Raw genomic sequence first — 20,543 nt, 5'->3', positions numbered from 1 at the left:
ATTCCATCCTATGAAGGGTGTGTTCGGGATTCCTTATTTAACTTGAAAACGCCTTTTGTTGATAAGTAAAAAAGGACTTATAAATTTCTAATAAGGAGTTTTCAAAAAAGTGTTTGGATTAATATAAGTTAATAAGTTGTTTTTAAAAAAAGTGTTTGATTAACTTATTGATGTAAAATGACTAAAAAAGACATTTTTTATATAAGTGGATAAGTTGTTTATAAAAAGTGTTTGGGTGGAATGGAAGGGTGGAATGGGCATTCTAAACTTATAAGATTGTCCTCTATGGTGGGGGGTTTCGAAGCCCCTTCACCGTGCCACGTAACCACCGGGGGCATCGAAACCCCATCCCCGCTATGGTAAAAACCCCTCTTCCGCGCCCAGTTTTGCAACCACCCTGAGCACCAGCGCCCCACCACCAAGGGCGCCCCTTGATGGTGTTGAGCGCCCAATGGCGTCGGCCAACTCAACCAACCCCGCCCCATAGTGGGTACCTAAGGAGATAAGTTATAATACCCCAACATTTTCAAAACTCATTTTTTAAGCTTATGAATAAAGAGAAAGTTAGAAGAAGAGGAAAATAAGAATCCCAAACACACCCGAAGTATTTATTTATAATTTATATAAACCCTAATTATAAGATTCTATTTTGAGATAATAATCCTACACACACCCCGTGTGTTTGTATTCGTTGAGAAGATACACAACACTCTGTAGATTAAAACAAACAAACACCAACCGCACCAGCCTCATTTCACACACACTCCACACTCATCCATTCCACCAATGTCTTCTTACGTACCTCCTCACCTCCGTAAGTCAGCCACCACCACCACCACCATCCACGACACAACAAACAACCACAAGCTCAGCTCCAAATCCATCACCAACACATTTTCCAATGCAGCTGCTTCTCGCCGTAGCTCAACGAATAATAATAATAATAATAATATCCAACCGTCGCGAGCACTCGCCGTACCTAACGCTGTGTTTCCGCAATGGAAGCCGTCCGAACGCGTTCTACGCCTTAAACCGGAACAGGTTATTATTATTATTATTATGTATTCGACGTTGTTGTTATCGTTTACGGAAACTCGGTTTTGTTAAGTGTTTAGGTTATGAGATTGATTGAATTTGAAGTAATGATAAGTGATAAGGTGAAATTAGGCGTACGCTGTAGCTGTTTCGTGTTTAGGTTTTAATTTACGGAAACTCGGTTTTGTTAACTGTTTCGGTTGTGAGATTGATTGAATTTGGTTATGAGATTGATTGAATTTGAAGTAATGATAAGTGATAAGGTGAAATTAGGCGTACGCTGTAGCTGTTTCGTGTTTAGGTTTTAATTTACGGAAACTCGGTTTTGTTAACTGTTTCGGTTGTGAGATTGATTGAATTTGGTTGTGAAATTAGTCTTACGGCGTAGCTGTTTCGTGTTTAGGTTTTGTGTTTTGAGATTTTAGGGTGTATTTGTGGATTTTTGGAAGGATGACGTTGTTATTATATACGGAAATTTGGTTTTGTTAGTTGTATCGGTTACGAGATTGATTGAATCTGAATTAATGATAAGTAATAAGGTGAAATTAGGCTTACGGCGTAGCTGTTTCGTGTTTAGGTTTTGGTATTTGAGTTTTTAGGGCATATTTGTGGATTTTTTGAAGCATGTATTGTTGAATCATGTGCTTATTGTTTTTATATAATAGGGTATGTGTTCGACGTTGTTATTATATATGTAAACTCGCTTTTGTTAACTGTTTTAGTTATGACTATGAGATTGATTGAATTTGAAGTAATGATAAGTAATGAGATGAAATTAGGCTCACCGCATGACTGTTTCGTGTTTAGGTTTTTGTTTGAGAATTTAGGACAATTTTGTGCAATTTTGGACACATGTATTGTTGAATCGTGCTCTGTTAATCAGAGGTCATCCATTTGTTAATTGAATCAACATTTCAAAGTTAGGGCACAGGGCTAAGTGATAGGCCTTATAGATTAGGACACAGTTAGAGGTCAGGCCTTCTTAATTAGCAAAATCCTTACATATATGCAGCTATAACTGGTATGAAAAAGTTAATTTACCTTCAGTTTGATTATTAGGTTTTCTAATAAAGTAATACCGCCTTTGGATACATTTGATGCGCATATGATTTAGGTGCATAGAGAGTTGGGACTTAGGATAGGGATTCTATGCAAAATGTACAAACGAATGTGTGTATCATTTTGATTATTTGGTTTTCTATTGTGAATGTTATAAAGTAAGCTGTTCTTGATTAAAGATTAATATCCTGGCTATGCTAATAACATGCTAAATTACTTTGAGGGTATGCCAATTTCAACTGTTGAGCTAGATCAATTGTTAATGTTAAAGTTGTCACGGAACTTATGACAGTTTACTATGTAACAGAAATAAAGAACTGCATTTATAAAATTTGGTTTCTATGGTAGTTCTATCCAAACAGTTGACTAACGTTCTGGTTTTATGTCTTTTCATAATCAAGTACCACCACCATAAGAATATGATCTGTGGGATGATATACAGTTTTTGTAATTCGATTCATAACTTACAGATAGAAGAGGTCAGATTAAGACTCAATGTTGATGTTACTGTCACACCTGATTCTCCATCTGCACCTGCACCAATCGAATCTTTTACAGACATGGTAAACAGAGTTCATACTTGATATACTTATACAGATACATATTTTCATATATAAATGCATAACACATTAACACCAACTTCTATTCAGTGTCTAGACTCAAGAATCATGAAGGACATTGCCATTCATGAGTACACGACACCTACTTCTATTCAAGCACAGGCGATGCCTGTTGCTTTAAGTGGAAGGGATCTTTTAGGTTGTGCAGAAACAGGGAGTGGAAAAACTGCTGCTTTCACAATACCCATGATACAGGTACTACTACTACATGAATTATGTGCATATTTGAAAAAAATGGACTGTTGATTGCAATAGGTCTGAATTTTCAAATCTGATTAAACAAATCTGACAGTTGATTGAGCAATGGGTTTGAGTATTTGAACAAATTCGACCATTTATATAACAAATATGACCATCAGTTGAGCAATGAGTTTGAGTTTTGAACAATTTAGACCATTTACTGAACAAATATAACCAGAATGATGAGAATATTTTATATTATAATGTTTAAAAGTTATCATGTTCAAATATTATGTATACATAATATTTTAGTATTTTCATAATAAAGAACACCCCGAATTCGTGATGTGCGCACACTGCGCTTCATTAATTAGATTTTGGGATCAAAACGCAGCGGATCACAAGACACTTTTTTAAAATCTAGACACACTATAATTTTTATGTCTTGAGCTACCATTATATGATGAATTTTGTTTTTTCATGTCTGTTTACCTTGTTCATATTTGCAGCATTGTCTAGCTCAGCCTTCTGTTAGGCGCGGAGATGGTCCGTTGGCACTAGTGCTGGCACCCACCAGAGAGCTTGCACAACAGATAGAGAAAGAGGTAAGGTAGCTCGTGTTTGATTTAGCAAAGCAGATGATAATCATGATATGCTGTTATTTTTAAGTTATATAAACAGCGAATATGCGATGCACACTAATTTAAACTGAAATATTGAATATTTGACTTCTCAATGATCTTTCTTAGTTTATTGCTTATATGGTACACCTTTGACATTTGATCTTACAATATGTTTATTTTTTGTACGTCTTAGTTATTGGTATTATTTTGAAGAGATTTTGCATAAATAATACAACATTTTGTACTTTTATAAAAGCCTTGTTAACTTTATTAGGATGTCGTGTCAATTGAAAATGTATTTGAATCTATGCAATATCTCGCGTGTTGAATTCATTGATATTATACAATGCAATGCTTCCTCTATATAGGAGCATGAAGAAAGAGAATTTAGATACTACCTGTATAAACAAAGAGAAACAAACTCTAACAAACAAACTGTTGAATCAAAACAGCATAAACACCCCTGCATATACAAAAAGAACAAAATAGATTATTTTCTTTGTATATGCAGTGGCATTTTGTATCATTTTGTTTCAATAGTTTGTTTTGGTTTCTCTTTGTTTATATAGACTGTAATCTTTGTTTGTAAATATGCAGCCAACTGTTATAATTAGACTAAAATTGTCTGGGATTGTTTCATGATATTATTATTATATGCATATCCAATATATGAGGTTTACATGTTTCATGGCTTCATTACAGGTGAAAGCATTCAGCCAATCACTGGATTCTTTCAGAACTGCAATCGTTGTGGGTGGAACAAACATTGCTGACCAGGTGACTAATACTGATTGGTGTTTTACTAAGAGGGATATCTTCATCATCATCATCATCATCATCATCGTACTCAGTATATCCCACCAATAGCAATGCTATGGTAGGGTCTGAGGAGGGTAAGATGTAGACAGCCTTACCTCTATCCCATAGGGATAGAGAGGCTGCTTCCGGTGAGACCCCCGGCTCGATAGTAGTTTTGAATCAAGCCTTGGACATAAGACACATAACACTCAATCATCGGGACACCGGCTGATTGGTGCATGTGCCCTTGTCTTTCGGCTATCAACGCCACCACATGATGCCTGATTAACCTTCCGCCACTTTTAACGTTATTTTCACGTGATTAGTAAAATAACGTCAAAATTAGTGCAATTTTACTTTTGCCCGGAGGGATATCTTCATGATTCGAAAAAAAAGTATATATATTTATATTTGATGTGGATATTTAACAGAGGTCCGAGCTTCGTACAGGGGTAGAAATAGTGGTTGCTACTCCTGGAAGATTTATTGATCATTTACAACAAGGAAACACGTCTCTCACACGGATTTCATATGTTGTTCTGGATGAAGCAGATAGAATGCTTGATATGGGTTTTGAACCTCAAATTAGAGAAGTAATTCTTGTTTTTCATGTCAATTTCATGCTCCTACTTTTTGGCTTTTTTATATTTAGGGTCTTTAATGTAAGTTGCCAAAGTTCTTTCACACAAGTCTAGTTCATGTGGATTACATACCATGAAGATACACGAACATAAATGAACAAATGAAGATAAATGCACGTAAATGAACGAAGATACACGAACATAAATGAATGAACGTTAATGAATACACATGAACAAACGAGACAAGTGTTCATGTTTGTTCGTTAACTAAATGAAAAAAAGATATGTCCAAACTTCCTGCCCAACGGTTCACTAAACGCTTTGTTCGTTTACAGGCCAAAATTCAGTGATTTTTCAAAAGAATGTGACTTTGGACTCGTGCTTATAGTTTTATTTATGCACTCTTGTGAAGCTCATCCTTTTGGGTGAAAAGGACATACCTGTTTTTGATAAATAGCTAAAAATGTATTTAATCTGATGTGTGTTTTTCTTCTTTTTGTAGGTGATGCATAATCTTCCAGAAAAGCATCAAACACTGTTGTTTAGTGCAACTATGCCGGTGGAGATTGAAGCACTAGCACAGGTTTATCTCATTTCATATTCTTTTGCTGTCATCATTTCAACATGTATTTTATTAATCAAGATAATAATGAATTTGTCGTTCTTACATAATTGTTATTGGGCAGTTAAATTAAACTTTTCTTATATTATGTAAACTTTAGGAATATTTAACAAATCCGGTACAAGTGAAGGTTGGAAAAGTGAGCAGCCCAACAGAGAACGTGTCCCAAAACTTGGAGAAAATAACCGAAAATGAAAAGGTACGTCAAATTTTACAGAATTCAGTAATTCATGAATTTGATTTATAACTCATTGACTAACCATAATTCATTAATTGATTAATTGTTCATTCTATTAATTTCAGTTTTATGATAATTTATATACGTTGCAGATTGACCAACTGTTATCTTTACTTGTTGAGGAAGCTGCACTGGCTGAAAAATTAGGGCACCAATTTCCTTTAACAATAGTATTTGTGGAACGAAAGGTATTTTTTTGTGAATCTTTCTAATTTCTTTCTTATCATATTCCATTTGAATATTAGATTTTGTATTGTAATGCAGACAAGGTGTGATGAGGTGGCAGAAGCTTTGGTAGCTCAGGGTTTAAATGCGGTTGCTCTTCACGGAGGCCGAACTCAGAGTGAAAGAGAAGGAGCACTTCGTGATTTTAGACATGGGCCCACTAATATCTTGGTATGTCACAAAGCTTGTAATATTTGGTTAAATTATTTAAACAAATAATATTAATTTATATTTTTATTTTCATGTTGCAATTTGATTTTCAGGTTGCTACTGATGTCGCATCTAGGGGCCTAGATGTTACAGGAGTTGCTCATGTAGTTAACCTGGACCTTCCAAAGGTATTTCTTACCGTTTAGATTCAAACTTTAAACGAACCATGACTTGAAATTACCGATTACCGTGACTTGAAATTGCAATACTCATATATCCAGTTTTAAAACACAAATCCTAGAAACACCAAAATGCTCTTGGATTATGGAACCCTGGAATTTCTTTTAAATCCATTTACAAGATCAATAGTAATTTAAATCCATCTGTGTTTTGACTTTTGTTTACTTAAATCTCAGACAATGGAGGATTATGTGCACCGAATTGGAAGGACGGGTCGTGCAGGATCAACAGGTCGGGCTACTTCATTTTATACAGATCGTGATATGGTAACCTTTCTCTATTACTTTTTACTCGATCTAATCTATAAAAGTTTTATAAAATATGACCAAACAAAAATGTTTTTAAGACAAATGTTTATCTACAAATGATTCGATTTGCATTGTGTTTTCAGTTCCTTGTCTCACAAATAAGGAAAGCAATAGCAGATGTTCAATCTGGAAACACGGTAGCTTTTGCCACTGGCAAGGTAGTTGATTACTCGTGATATATTCTTTTATATTTTTAAGTTTTTGTTTTTATCTGTTTGACCGTTTAATAATAATAATAATAATAATAATAATAATAATAATATGTAGGTTGCTAGAAGGAAGGAGAGGGAAGCAGCAGCTGCGCATAAAGAAGCACAATCAAAGCTTCCACCGACATCTATAAACGTTGAAGACAAGTACAAGTACATGATTGCACCCGCTGCAATGCTCAAAAAAGAGGGATCTGCTGATGATGCCTGGGATGATTGAAATCACGCTAAAAAGGTATGACAATAAGAAAAGAAAAAAAAAGAAAAATAAATCTGTTTTGGTCTACGGTCATCGGTCATCGATATGAATGATGAAAATAAGGTTTAGAGGTTGATAGATGATGATACTGTAGGTTGTGTATAATTTGGATTTTGAACTTGGTTTCTAGGATGTATGACACGAAAGCCTTTTTGAAAATACAAAACCTGTTTTTGGTCTTGTTCTTTGTTATTTGATTATTTGTCGGTGATGACTGAACGAGTGGTTTGAGGCTTTGAGCAGTTTGAACCAAATGGCACTTAATGTTGAGTCGAATAAGTATCATAAGCTGACCTCATTTGAGCAAGCATTTTCAAGTTGAGTTGGAAGCTCAGTTTGCTTTCAGCTCACCCTTACGAGAGAAGAAGCCATAAACCCAATCCTCGGTATGCACACGTGGTTACCATTGAGAATGAAATTAAAGAACCACAAGACTACTCTGAAGCAAGTAAGAAACTAGAATTGACAAAAGCAATGACACTAGAGATCGAAGCACTTAGCAGGATTGAAACTTGGGAATTGGTCCTGAGACCGAGTGGAGTAAAATCAATGACATGTAAGCGGGTTGTTACGTATCAAAATAGAATGATCGAAGAACTAAAGAAGAAGAAGAATAACTAGAGAAGAAGAAGAATACTCAAATAATCGATATCCATTCTAATATCTGATCCATGTACTTATACGAACCATTGCTATCTGTTACAATTTCAATCCTCACACTATAATACAATTACAAAAGACCCCCATACTATTTGGTATGTAACAATTTAACTCAATATGAAAGCATGCGGGACGAGCAATTGGTATAAGGCACGACTAGTTACCCTGGGTTTTCACAAGAGTACAATCTTGATTATGACAAGACATTTAGACCTGTCGCTAAATCTACCATGGTGTGGGTTCTATTAGGTCTACTAACAAGTATCACGGTATCAGGTGGAGTTTAGTACAAATGGACGTAAACAATGTTTTTATATATATATGGAGACCTAAATTATACAATCTCGGGTTTGAAGAAAAGGTCCAATTCGTTGATATTGAAAGCATGACATTTATATTCTTGATAACATCAAGGTACCGATAGTCACTCTAACTGACAATAGGAGGTCGATAACCGGGTTTGTGTTTTTTGTTGGTAAAAACATGGAGTCTTAGTATTGTAAACGACAACCAACAGTTTTAGGAAGTGGGTCACAATTTTATTAAAAACATATTAATAAAATAAACGCTAATGATACTCTCGTTAGTAATAAGAAATATACTAGTACAATATCGTTTACAAAACTGAATATATTAATATAAAATAAAAAATTTTATATTCCACAATTGATTTGAACCGATGTCTTTAGCAGTATTTTAACGGGTCTTCTTAACATATACAAAACACAAACTTTTTAGTTTATATATATATATATATATGTATAATTTACGTTGCAGTTTAATATATGCGCGTAAACACACTGCAACAAACACACGTGATTGAACATTTTACATCTAATTTTCCCGAGGTTTAACAGTCTCGATGCAAAGCGCGGGTTCGCCCCCTTCAACACACAACTTGAATAAAACGTTTTAACATTACTTTTTCATAATTACAGGCCCCTGTCACAACGCGGGGGGCTTAATACTAGCTACTTTTTAGTAGGTATATGACTCCTAGTTTTGGTCAAACTCTTGTTATAAATACTCATTTCATCATCACCAATTCATGTACCGTCTTTCTATAGAAATTTAAAAGTTAAGAAGATGTCGAACTTTTGCAAGAAATTTGTTGTTTTGATGTTGTTACTCTTCCCTCTCGTTATGTCCGCCGCCTCCACTAATTCGCTCGAAACCGCCACCACCACCTTGAACCCGAAGCACATACATCATCCTTACTTACAGTCGCACTTGGTTCATACTCGTCGGCTGCTTCTACCACAACGGTCATTGTTGCCAGATGAAATCGATCCAAGATATGGAGTACTCCCTTTTAGACCAAACCCGTTTCACCACTAAAAGCTTCAAGTTCCCATTGCATTGATCCAAGATTTTATAATTAGATTGATTTTATAATTAGATTGTTTCTTTCCCTTTAATTTGTTATGAAGTTTCACTTCACATATTTTTTATATTATTGTTAAGTTGTGAATTGACATGATTCTTTAGAATAAAGTATGTTTGATAGTTTGTGAATTGACATTTTGTCCCATTAAAAATATATGTTTTTATTTTAAGCATACTTCAATTACTAAATAGCTAGGGTTTTTTACCACGTAAGAATATCTTGATATTTTACTCGGTTTAAGGACAAACCATGCCTTGTTTTGATTAATGAACCGATCATTTTGTTAATATTAAAACTGTTGGAAATAATCCTTTCGTTAGTATATTATAGTTTAGTTAAACTCTCTTAGAAAGATAGGTTGCAAATTGAAGCGTCGTGTTGTATTGACGAATCATCGCGGCGGTTGTAAGCTAGGAATTCCGGAGGGTATAAATACCCATCGTGGTCGTGGGTTCCAGTCCCATGATGGCGTCAATGAAGAAACATGGAATGGATCCGGGTCGGGTCCATGTCGATCTTCCCTGATCTTCGAGATGGACGAACCGATGCCTTCATCTTCTTCTCCGGTTGCTCGAGATCTGCAATAGAAGAGTGGTGGGAGTGGAGGTGACTGCTAAGGGTTTTCTCTTATTTACAAACACAAAAATATGTTGGAGGCTAATGGTCTTGATGAAGGCTCCTTATATAGGAAACCATCATGTAACCCTAACCTTTATTGGGCCAGGCCCCGGTTAAGGTTACCTCCATAAACCCCCGGCCCAATGGGCCTAGTTATTAGACAATAATAATGTAATAATTATAATACATAATATAGTAAATTAAAGGTCGTACCGGGGTTTGACGCACCCTACACTACACCAACCACCATTGTAATCATTTGTTCTTCATGAATCATAATACAGAAATCGTTTTGTTTGATTATACATGCTCTTGTATTATTTAATTTAATTAGTTTATTTAATCTATCCAATCTAGAGGGCCATCAAAAACGTTCTCTAAGGATAGTGTTACTATTGGTACCGTTTCTATTTCAAGAACTTGCTCAAATATTCAAGATCACAAAAGTAAATTTTTAATAAAAAGGAAATTGTTACTGGAGGTAATATTCTACGAGCCTGAAATAAATTCGAATAAAGTTAAATTCTAACTAGAATTAAATTTGTAAATGTTCAATTAAAAATCTATCAAAATCACAAAAGTAATAGAACTAAATTTGGAACTATGGATGGTGATGGGCTAATGAAAAAGGTTGTTTGATGCAAGATCGGCGATCTCCCAAAAAATAAAATGCAAACAAAAAAGAAACAAACGTATCAAGTAAAATCGAGGAGGAAGTGTCAAGGATAAACCTCTCTCATATCTCAAGGGATAGAGACTACTCCCAATGAAATCCAAGACTCTAAAAGAAAGAAATAAAATGTAATGAACATTGTGTTATTCATGCGGAAGGGTAATCTATTTGCCAGGGTGATTCCGAGTGACCTGAGTCTTTACTGTTAAAAAATGTGGTGAACATAAATTTTCGTTTTTCAGTGTAGTTTAGAATTCAAAACACAAGGAATTTGACTATAAAAAACAACAAAGATTCCTCTATTTAGAAGATCATGCATAAATGTAAACAAGAATTAAGCTCAAACTGTTTGATGAAGCTGATCAAGCAACAGGTGATTGATGATCATCTCGTTCTGATAATGCAAAAACATAATAAACCTAAGTAGTTAGCTAGCTATAGGGTAAGTCGGGTATTGTTTAGTCTGTAGTCATATAGACCAAATGCAATTCAGATTGGAAATGTGTAACATCCCGAAATTTCCAAGAATAATATTTTATATGTTATTTAATTATAAAGGGAAAGTTTACGAGAATTAGTAGAGAAGTAATAAAATAATAAAGACGGCTCAAGTAGGCTAATTAGATAGAATTAATTATGGGCTAAGAAGGAAAGATGGGCCTTAGGTCCATGGGCTTAAGGGAGTATAAATACCCCTTAAACCCTAATCCTTTCCATTATTATCAATCTCTACACCATAGCCTATACCTTAGAAAACACACACACAACACCATCTTATAACCCGAACCAAGATCCGAAGGTGAAAACCCGAGCTTGTTGGTGCTGGAACGTCGTGACGGACCAAAACAACATCAAGGCTTAACCGTGTTCATAGTTCGACTCGTTCAAGGTACGTTTATAGTTAGAAATCGTTCGTATAGGTTCGGTTTGATTTGGGAAATCATAGATCTGTGTTAGTTTGTTATAAATGAACCCAAAACAACAAATATTACTGGAATTGATTAGCATTTGATAGGTTAATTGTTAACCTAAAAGAACCCGTAACATATATGCCTAAGTCGCACCCCTTAAACATCGATGTTAGGCCGATTTGATGGTTGGGGTTTGTAGGCGCTGGTCAGACGATTCCGTTGATACCAAAATCGTGATATGTGGTTAAGAAACGAAGGTTTAATTGTAGATCTAAGATCTGTTGACTATTTGCTGTTCTTGACGATTTTGACTTTGACCCATGAGTCAAAGTCTGGATAAGAACTATGGGTGATTCGTTATGGGTGATTCTTTAGCTAGTTCGTTATGGAAGCTTAGCGAATCAGAGGGTGATTCGTTAGCTAGTTCGTTATGGGAGCTTAGCGAATCAGAGGGTGATTCGTTAGCTAGTTCGTTATGGGAGCTTAGCGAATCAGAGGGTGATTCGTTAGCTAGTTCGTTATGGGAGCTTAGCGAATCAGAGGATGATTCTTTACTTCGTTAAGGGCAAAGTAACGAACTAGGAGTTTAATATAAAGACAGAATGGTCCCTGGACTTAGAAAGAATTATATAATTACATACCAGCCCTTGGAGTTTGGCAATTTATGAAAGATACCTTTAAAGGTTAATGAGTAACAATTAACTAACCAGGTAATGATTTAATGAAGTAAAACAGCTTAGACGTGTAAGACTAATTAAGTAGCAATGAGATGACTAGAGCGGTACTTAATACTGTAATTATTAAACAGTTAGACGCGCACAGCTCGAGAAGGAGTAACCGTTAGCGGAAGAAGTAACCGAGTTCAGGTGAGTTTCTAGCCCCATTCCTTGTTATGTTTTCGGGGCTGTGTGCATACTCGATGTGTTGTTAATACATTTATCCTAAGTGATAAGTGTATGCCATATGTGATATATATGATAGATATGAATGATTGCTTGTCGGTACGCGAACGATCTTCGGATATTGCGCGTATTGTCATGTTAAAAATAAAGGTACGAATATTATATATCGAAGATGTATGAACATTACAAATGAACACTTGTCGGGGTGTGAACGATCTTCGGATATTGCACGTATCGACTGAGGGTATGGTTGTTAAATAAATGATGTAAAGAACGCCTAGAGTGTTCTTATGCTATAATATAATTATTGTATATGTGAAGTATGTGTATACAGGTACACTACTGGTATGTGAGTCTTACGTTCGACATAGTAAGTTAGGATGGCGAATCCCTCTAACTTCTGTTGGACATAGACTTGGCAGGTGATGGCGTAGTTAAGGACTGTGGGCCTTATACGTGATATAGATGATAGTTATAACGTAGATAGGGACAGTGAGCCTTATACGTGTTGTAGGTATAGACGCCAACGTTGATAAGGACTGCGGACCTTATACGTATTGTAGATAGGCGTCAGCACAGGAAAGGACTGTGGACCTTATACGTGCTATATTTGTGTTATGGTAGCATAGGGGAGGACTGCGGACCTCGTACGTGCTATGGTTTAGGATGGCAACATAGGGAAGGACTGAGGACCTTGTATGTGTTGTTAATATAGGGTGGTATAGGGAAGGACTGCGGACCTTGCACGTACCATAATTTGTGAACATAGGTAAGGACTACGGACCTTTTACGTGTTCACGACCTTGAATACAGGTATAGACGGCGAACTATGAACGTACTCTCGGTAGTCTGAGGTTAGTGATGGTAGATACGTATGTATGTATGGTAGTAGGGTAATTGATTAAGTATGGATATGTATCTTCGGATATATATATATGTATGATATACATATGTATTGTGTGTCGCCTGATTAACTAGAACTCACTCAGCGTAGCTGACTTTTAGTATGCACGCAGGTATACATGTTTATCGAGATGGCATGGATTAAACGGCTGACATCTGAAGATGGAAGAAACGATGTTTAAAATATGATGTTTTAAGTTGGTTTTAAAGAAAAGAATAAATGTTTTGTAATAAACGGTTACAGTTTTATATTCTGCGAAAGTTTTAATAAACTCTGATTTGTAGAACTGTGTTTATGAGTAAATCCGACGCTAAATTAGGGCTACCGGTAACGGGGCCTTACAAAATGCAAGTAACAAACTTTACGTTTTTAATGTGAACAAGTAACAACTTGTAAAATATTGAATTAGGTGGTAAGCAATATTGGTAACTAACATCAATTCTGTTTCGAGTAAGCAAGTAACTAATTAGGATCTTTATCCACTATTTAGTTGGGTTCATACAATTAACAATTGGCTATCTAGTTTTGTTAAACGAATTCCTAAACGAAAAGCATCTGTATTCGTCTGTGACAAGTATATGCAATATAGATTAAGAACGCAAATCAAAACTTCACACAAATAAAAAACACTCGCAACTATTATCTCAATGATGTAAGAATTTCTTATCATAACAAGTTCATAACAATACAAAGTAACAAAGATTAAAACCGTTTTTGGTCTTGTTCTTTGCCTCTTAAATCTTTAGAATAAATGGCCCTTAATGTGGAGTCGAATAAGTATCATAAGCTGACCTCATTCGACCAAGCGTTTTCAAGTCGAGTTGGAAGCTCAGTTTGCTTTCAGCTCACACATACGAGTTCCTTTTTCATCTCTTTTTTAATGATCGTGTTGCTACAAATTTTGAATAACAAGTGATCTTTAATTTAAACACATCTTAATAACACAAAACTTTAGGTCATATCATGTAGTTATTTAGCAGCCTCTTGTACTGTATTATTCGAACAAGTTCTTTAGCTTGTACTCAACTCAAAAAAATATGTTCCAAGTTAAATTTGTAAGCTTACAAGCATCCATGCCAGTATGTTACCTTCTTTTGTTAAGAGTATTATTTCAAACTACTTTTTTTTCTTTATAAATGTAATCTTAAAACATTTGCAAAACTAAGCAAAAGTAGACAAGCAACTCCAAATGCTTGATAATGTTGGATGGGTAATGTAAGCCGAACGCGATGCAAGCGTATGTTATGTAAAGTAGTTATCTTTTAAACAAGACACATATCAATCGTAAACGGTTCGACAATCATAAACATATGTATAGTTTATGATTGTTTTGTTTGTGAAGTTTTAACTTATAACATGAAACATATGTTTTTTATTTAATTCAAAAGAAAAATAAATCGACCTTAAATATATTGGGTGTAACATGATATGTATAGTGAGACATGCTCAAAAATTCAACCCAAAAAAATTAGAGTTTAATGTTATTTTCATAAATATAATTTAAAATGTTTTTTGGTTATCTGAAACTACACAATAGACCGAAAGTAAAAAAAGGAAAAACACTTTAGTTAAAATGCTTACAAAACGAAAACATAAATTAAAGAGCAAACATTGACAGACCACAATATATAAACCTTCAACCCTATACTTGCTTGCACTCTAGAAACCAAACCAATAAAACCCCAAAAGCGATAAAATATCACCCGATAATTAGCTTGAAGCGACTCGTTTAACCCATTTCTTTTGATTCCGTGACACCTAAGATGCCATAACAGTGTGTCGTTTATTATGACCCACAAAAGCTTGTCTCATCATTTGATACCCATCTCTATAATGCTCGAGTGAAAAACATAACTGTCGTATCACTTCTCGTTTCTCCTCAGCCTGTTCTTTAATAACCTCCTGTTGACTCGCAACTTCTTTTTCCAATTCTTCTATTGACTTGTTTGACTTTTCAACACGGTCAACCAACTCGACATGCTCTAAATGCAACTGATCCAAATGCCGTCCCAAATCGTCGATTTGACCATCTTTTATAGTCAACGCATGTTCTAGCTCATTAACCTTTACCACGAGCTCGTTGTTTTCAAACTTCAGCTTCTCGATTTCAGTTTCAAGATCAGTATTCAAAACCTTTATTCTTCTAAGCTCCTCATCCGAAATTTGACAACGTAAATCGCATTCTTTAATGGTATTGTTTAACAGCACTTGTTCTTTTAATAGCTTTGTGACTTGTTCTTGAAGACACGTATTCTCTTCCGACAACGTTTTGTTTGCGTTCGATAATGTTTCTCTCATGGCCCGGATTTCCCGATCGCGGTCCGATAAGTTTGTTTTGTACCTCGTGACTCGCTCTTGAATCTTCAAAACCTCTCGTTTTTCCTTGTCGAGTTTTGATTTCAAGCTCGTGATTTCCTTCGCTTGATTAGACGAACCGAGTTCGGTTCTTAATCGTTTCACTTCTTCCTCGGAAACATTAAGCTTTTCTCTTATTATTTTCAGCTCATCTTCGAGTGCCCCGTTTTCTTTATCTTCCTCTTTAACATTAACATCATCCGACTGAGCTGCCACCGGGGCCATCAGTAGTTCATACTTTTGTAACTCGGCTTTCAATTTTTCATTTTCACTTTCCAACTCGGTGATTCTGATAATCAACCCTCGGTTTCCCGAGTAGTTATTAACAGACGAGTCATCTGATTCCGACTCCGAATCCAATGTAGAAGTGTCGTCACCTATGCTTACCAGGTCCGTACCACTTTTAAGACCCACAGGTCGGGTAGATTGGAGGTCTGAGGGTATGTTTTTCTTTAACTCGCCTGTGATGTTATCATACCGTTCGGCTAATGAACGGTACATTCGATAAAACTCCTCGACATGTGAAATGAGTTGGGGTCGTTTTTGGTAGTACATTTCTGCTTTTTTGGCCAATGAATCTCCGTCTTCTTCGATTAGTTTTAACATGCGTTTTACACTTTCGTCCATTTCTGCAATCAACAAGTTTGGTGTTGTTTTATGGTTAAAAAGTTGGTAATTTGAATTAAAGATGTGTTTAAGGGGTCCCAAATTGATTAGATCATTGGAAAACTTTATTTTGACTACGAAAGCAAAATAAACAAACATTTTTTTTGCTACTATCTCATTTTGTATGTTTTATATTTGGGAAAATCATGAAAATGAGAATAGATATTTTGGCACACTTATTCTAAAAATAGACATTCATTTTTAACCATTTAAAAAATAAGCATATCCAACCAACTAATCAAAAACCGCCAAATAAGCTCAGCTGGCTAACGAGGCTAAAATTTAGTCGCGCAAAAACCTTAAAACGTTCAAAAACAACCAATCAAATTAATACACATGTAAAGACCGGTTATATATTTGATTGGGGCATAAACCTTTTATTGTGTCGGTTCCCGCTATGCTTATTTGGCATTGTCTAAAACTCTAAATGTTTGATTTTGAATATGTCTATTCTTTAAAAAACCTAAAAATCAATGTTTATTTTGGCAAAAGATAGGTGAAATGTACATATAATAATAATAATAATAATAATAATAATAATAATAATAATAATAATAATAAATGTCACAATAGAATTACTTACCCTCAATATTTTCTGCAAGCCATTTAGAGTTTTTGGAGCTGATGTGGCTATCCCACCACCAAGAATGTTTATTCCTTGATTCCATCCTTTTATAGCCCTTAGTCTGAAAAAACATTTATTAACATACATGTATAAGCTTAATACACTTAGCAAAATAAACATTATTTCCTCCTTGTCACAATAAGTTAACATAATATAAAGTTTACATAGAAGCCGGCTTACCAAAGAAGATGTCATTTTGCTTGTTCAATCCGTGCTTCTTATAATATTTCCTAAAAAAAAAAGAAATGATATATTCAGTAACGAAGCTTGGACAAAAACTCCGCGAAGAGGGCTCAAATTTTCGGTAGAAAAGCAGGTAAATTTAGGCTACCGCACAATAAAAACCAGATATATTAGCTTTATGTAGGAATGGCCAAGTTTTATAATAATTTATATTCCCATCAAAGAACTATAAAGTTGACTCTTATAAAATCAAACACATGGACAGTTCCAACTCTATATAAGGTGGAATATTAGGAAGACAATGACAGCAAAAGTAAAACTAAACCGAATATTATTAATTTATATATAAAATTAGTTTTGAATCTAAGTACATAATTTTATACTAATTAAAGTAGTCAAATTGTGAGGTAAAGTAATACATACAAATCCTAACAAAACAAAATATGAATCATTTAAAATAATAATAATAATAATAATAATAAAAGGTAAACAGTTAAGACAACATATGCATTCATCAACACGCATTATACATGCATCATGAAACGTGTCGCCCAATACACTCCACATACACGTTGATGCAGAACGAGTGAAAACACGCGCTTTGAACCGCGAGTAGCACATTATTTTATTATAATAATAAATATAATAATAATAATAATAAATAAAAATGAACAAAATATCAGGCGGGAGTGGAGGACTGGAGGGTCGTGGCTGGACTATCACGCGGTTATCAAATTCAAGGCATTAATTTGAATTTTTATTATAATTAAAACAGCTAATTAAAAATATTGATTTTATTTTTTTCTTTTAGCAAATTTAATGTTTTTACTTTTAAACTTAAGAAGCAAAATCGTTACGAATATGTAACAGATAAGAATCAATGAATCATCAGAAGAAACAATTTACAGAAAAGCCAAAAAGTGTGAAGAATTATTATAATAATAATAATAATAATAATAATAATAATAATATCAAAAAGCGACATAATAATGTGTAAATAATTCCAAATATTTATTTAAAGTTGGGTGCTATGATTATTTGTATATTGTTTGTTGCTGAGATCTAGGAGACTGATTGTTCTGTGCAAAATTTTGAAAATTGAAAAACAAAATAAAAACTATAATATAAAACTGAAGATGCTAGAAAGAAGTTAAATCAAACAAATTCATAATAATAATAAGAAAAAACCCAGTTCAATAAAATTGAAGTTGTAAGTTGTAACCTAGAATCTGAAGACGAATTGGTTGGAATGAAACAGTGGGTGTTGATGTAAATAATAAAATATAGTATATTATAGATTAAGTGTTTAGCTTACCTGGTTTAATGGTTTAGAAATTGATTATTAATTGTTGAAGCGAATTGAAGGATGAGTTGAAGATAACGGAGGAGGAATAATAATATTATTGTGGTGTGAGAGGTGGAATGTGGTTTGGGGGAAAAAGATGGAGGAAGTATGCGGTTTTATTTGTATTATTCACATGTTACATTTTTTGTCAACTATCGATCATAATATTAATATTATTTCCTCCAATATCCCAATCCCACCCCTGAATTCCAACCATTTCTTATTTTCTTTTTCGTTGAAATAATATTAGGAAAATCGAAACGCGTTTGACAAAGAGAGAGAAATAGAAATAGTTTAGTCCCAAATAGAGATAAACTGATTTGGTAGAGAAAAATTACAAACTGGTTTTACACTTGTGGTTTTAAACTGTTTCGGTTTAATTTTTGTGTCGGTTAGATTAACCGGTTTATTTGTCCACCTTTAGTTCCAAATATGTTTAAGTATGTCTAAACATATTTCAAAGTTTTATAAAAAGTGTGTTAATTAGGTTTCAGAACGTCTAACGGTGTCTAAAAGATTATCGGTCTATCTTTTATTGGTTATATATATGTCTGTTTTTGTAAGGCTGATTTTCTTTGACTATTTTTGTAAAACATTTGATCCACTTGTATATTTTGATAATTTCCATTACTGTTAGTATTTTATTAAATTAAGGCACTCTTAAAATTATTTTTGTAACATCCCCAAAATTTCAATCCAAATTTGACAACTTAGTAAAGTTGAAGGATCAAATTATTCTCTAATAAGTAATGAGAAAATTCAAATAAAGATAATAAAACCATTCTATAAGGAAATAAAAATATTCTATGAATAAAGTTATCTTATGTTAAGGATATGGAATAAGGAAATTTCATCCCACATTGAAAGATGTAAGAAAGTGGAAGCATTGCACATGGGTATAAATAAGAAAATTAAAACTCATCCTACATGGAAAGTGATAAAGAAATGGAAACTCTTTATAAGAAAGAAATTTTCCATTATAATATTATATGCCTAGCATGCACCAGTGGACCTAGCGGAGGGTGCGAAGCACCCGACCCGCACGCGCACGGGCTCGGGCGTTGGACGATGGACGCAATGTGGCGCTTTGATGGCGTCTCACGGCTCATTCATTCTCACACCAAACTTTCTCTCTCTAGAAATTACTCTCTCTCTACCTTGATTTCCGTGCCCCGACCCGACAATAGTCACCTCGTAATCCGTGCCATACACCGACGAAATCTCGAAGTACGTGCACAACACGACGATCACCATATGTCGCCTCGTTTTGCGTGCGAAGTATCGTAGTGCGTGCCAAGCTCTAAGGTTCCGACAGTTTAAGCTCCAGTACGCGTTAGAGAGTAGAAGTGCTACTCAACCAATCTTAGTAATCAAACTCCGAATACCGTGTAAGGTAGGAGTTCTGCCTAAGTCATTATTTTATTATTATATTATATGGCTTAGACCACAGTCAGGGGTATAGCCCAAACCTTGATCATAATTATGTTTACATAAGCTTTAAACATACAAATGATTATAATAGTGTTTCTTTACAATTAAGAAACATCAGTTTTACATTCATAAGGAAATATAGTTTCTTCACGATTAAGAAACATAGCATTTGTATACAAAGAATATAGTTAAAACATTGTTTCTTCATGTGTAAAAAACATAAGATTTTACATGCATAGCAGTCAATGAATGTTTCTTCTTAAAGAATAAATAGATTATAGATGTTTCTTCATGAAGAAGAAACTCATCATATGATTTGGTAAATAAACAAAAAGACTACGGGTCTAAATATTTTATTTAAACAAATGATTAATCAAGGTTTAAAGTTATTTAAACCAGACTAAAGGTCTATTGTCGGATCAAGATACGATCCAGATATTTATATACCTATTTTATTATAGGTCAATCAAACAATCAATCAGTCAATCATTCACAGTCAAGGTTTCAAACGCACACCGACGGACAGGTGAATACGTTCAAACCTTTTTGATCAGTCAAAATATATTTATACTCATTAAGACGAACGGGTGTTTGTCTTAACGAGTCAATCAATGTCTACATGAGATCGACTAATCTCTAAAACTTTATAATACAAGATAGAAATAAAGTCAACTCAGACCGAATACACATGTGTCTGGATCCAAACATAACTGTTCAGCCTAATCATTCTAAGGCT

General features: G+C 34.4%; 2 protein-coding genes across 2 annotated transcripts; one reads left to right on the top strand and one right to left on the bottom strand.

Moving 5' to 3' along the window:
* Window positions 1–727: 727 nt before the first annotated feature.
* LOC143631901 (DEAD-box ATP-dependent RNA helicase 20-like) lies at window positions 728–7,409 on the top strand. Its single transcript, XM_077100534.1, has 14 exons — window positions 728–1,041; window positions 2,565–2,657; window positions 2,745–2,909; window positions 3,404–3,499; window positions 4,220–4,294; window positions 4,747–4,908; window positions 5,399–5,479; window positions 5,619–5,717; window positions 5,849–5,944; window positions 6,021–6,152; window positions 6,245–6,319; window positions 6,548–6,637; window positions 6,763–6,837; window positions 6,947–7,409. Exons 1-14 carry the CDS (start codon window positions 787–789, stop codon window positions 7,106–7,108), a joined length of 1,656 nt encoding a protein of 551 aa, XP_076956649.1. The 5' UTR covers window positions 728–786; the 3' UTR covers window positions 7,109–7,409.
* Window positions 7,410–14,729: 7,320 nt separating this feature from the next.
* Window positions 14,730–18,459, bottom strand: LOC143631899 (protein NETWORKED 4A-like). The gene is made up of 4 exons (XM_077100531.1): window positions 18,347–18,459; window positions 17,029–17,078; window positions 16,807–16,909; window positions 14,730–16,186 (listed from the first exon to the last, which is right to left on the bottom strand). The coding sequence occupies exons 2-4, from the start codon at window positions 17,041–17,043 to the stop codon at window positions 14,961–14,963; spliced, it is 1,344 nt and encodes a 447-aa protein (XP_076956646.1). The 5' UTR covers window positions 17,044–17,078; window positions 18,347–18,459; the 3' UTR covers window positions 14,730–14,960.
* Between the last annotated feature and the right edge of the window lie 2,084 nt (window positions 18,460–20,543).

This window comes from Bidens hawaiensis, unplaced genomic scaffold (assembly GCF_021521415.1).
Source record: "Bidens hawaiensis isolate Kalapana, Puna unplaced genomic scaffold, B.hawaiensis_p1.1 tig00006258_1, whole genome shotgun sequence".
Lineage (NCBI taxonomy): Eukaryota > Viridiplantae > Streptophyta > Magnoliopsida > Asterales > Asteraceae > Bidens > Bidens hawaiensis.
This window is presented reverse-complemented; position numbering and strand designations above follow the sequence as displayed.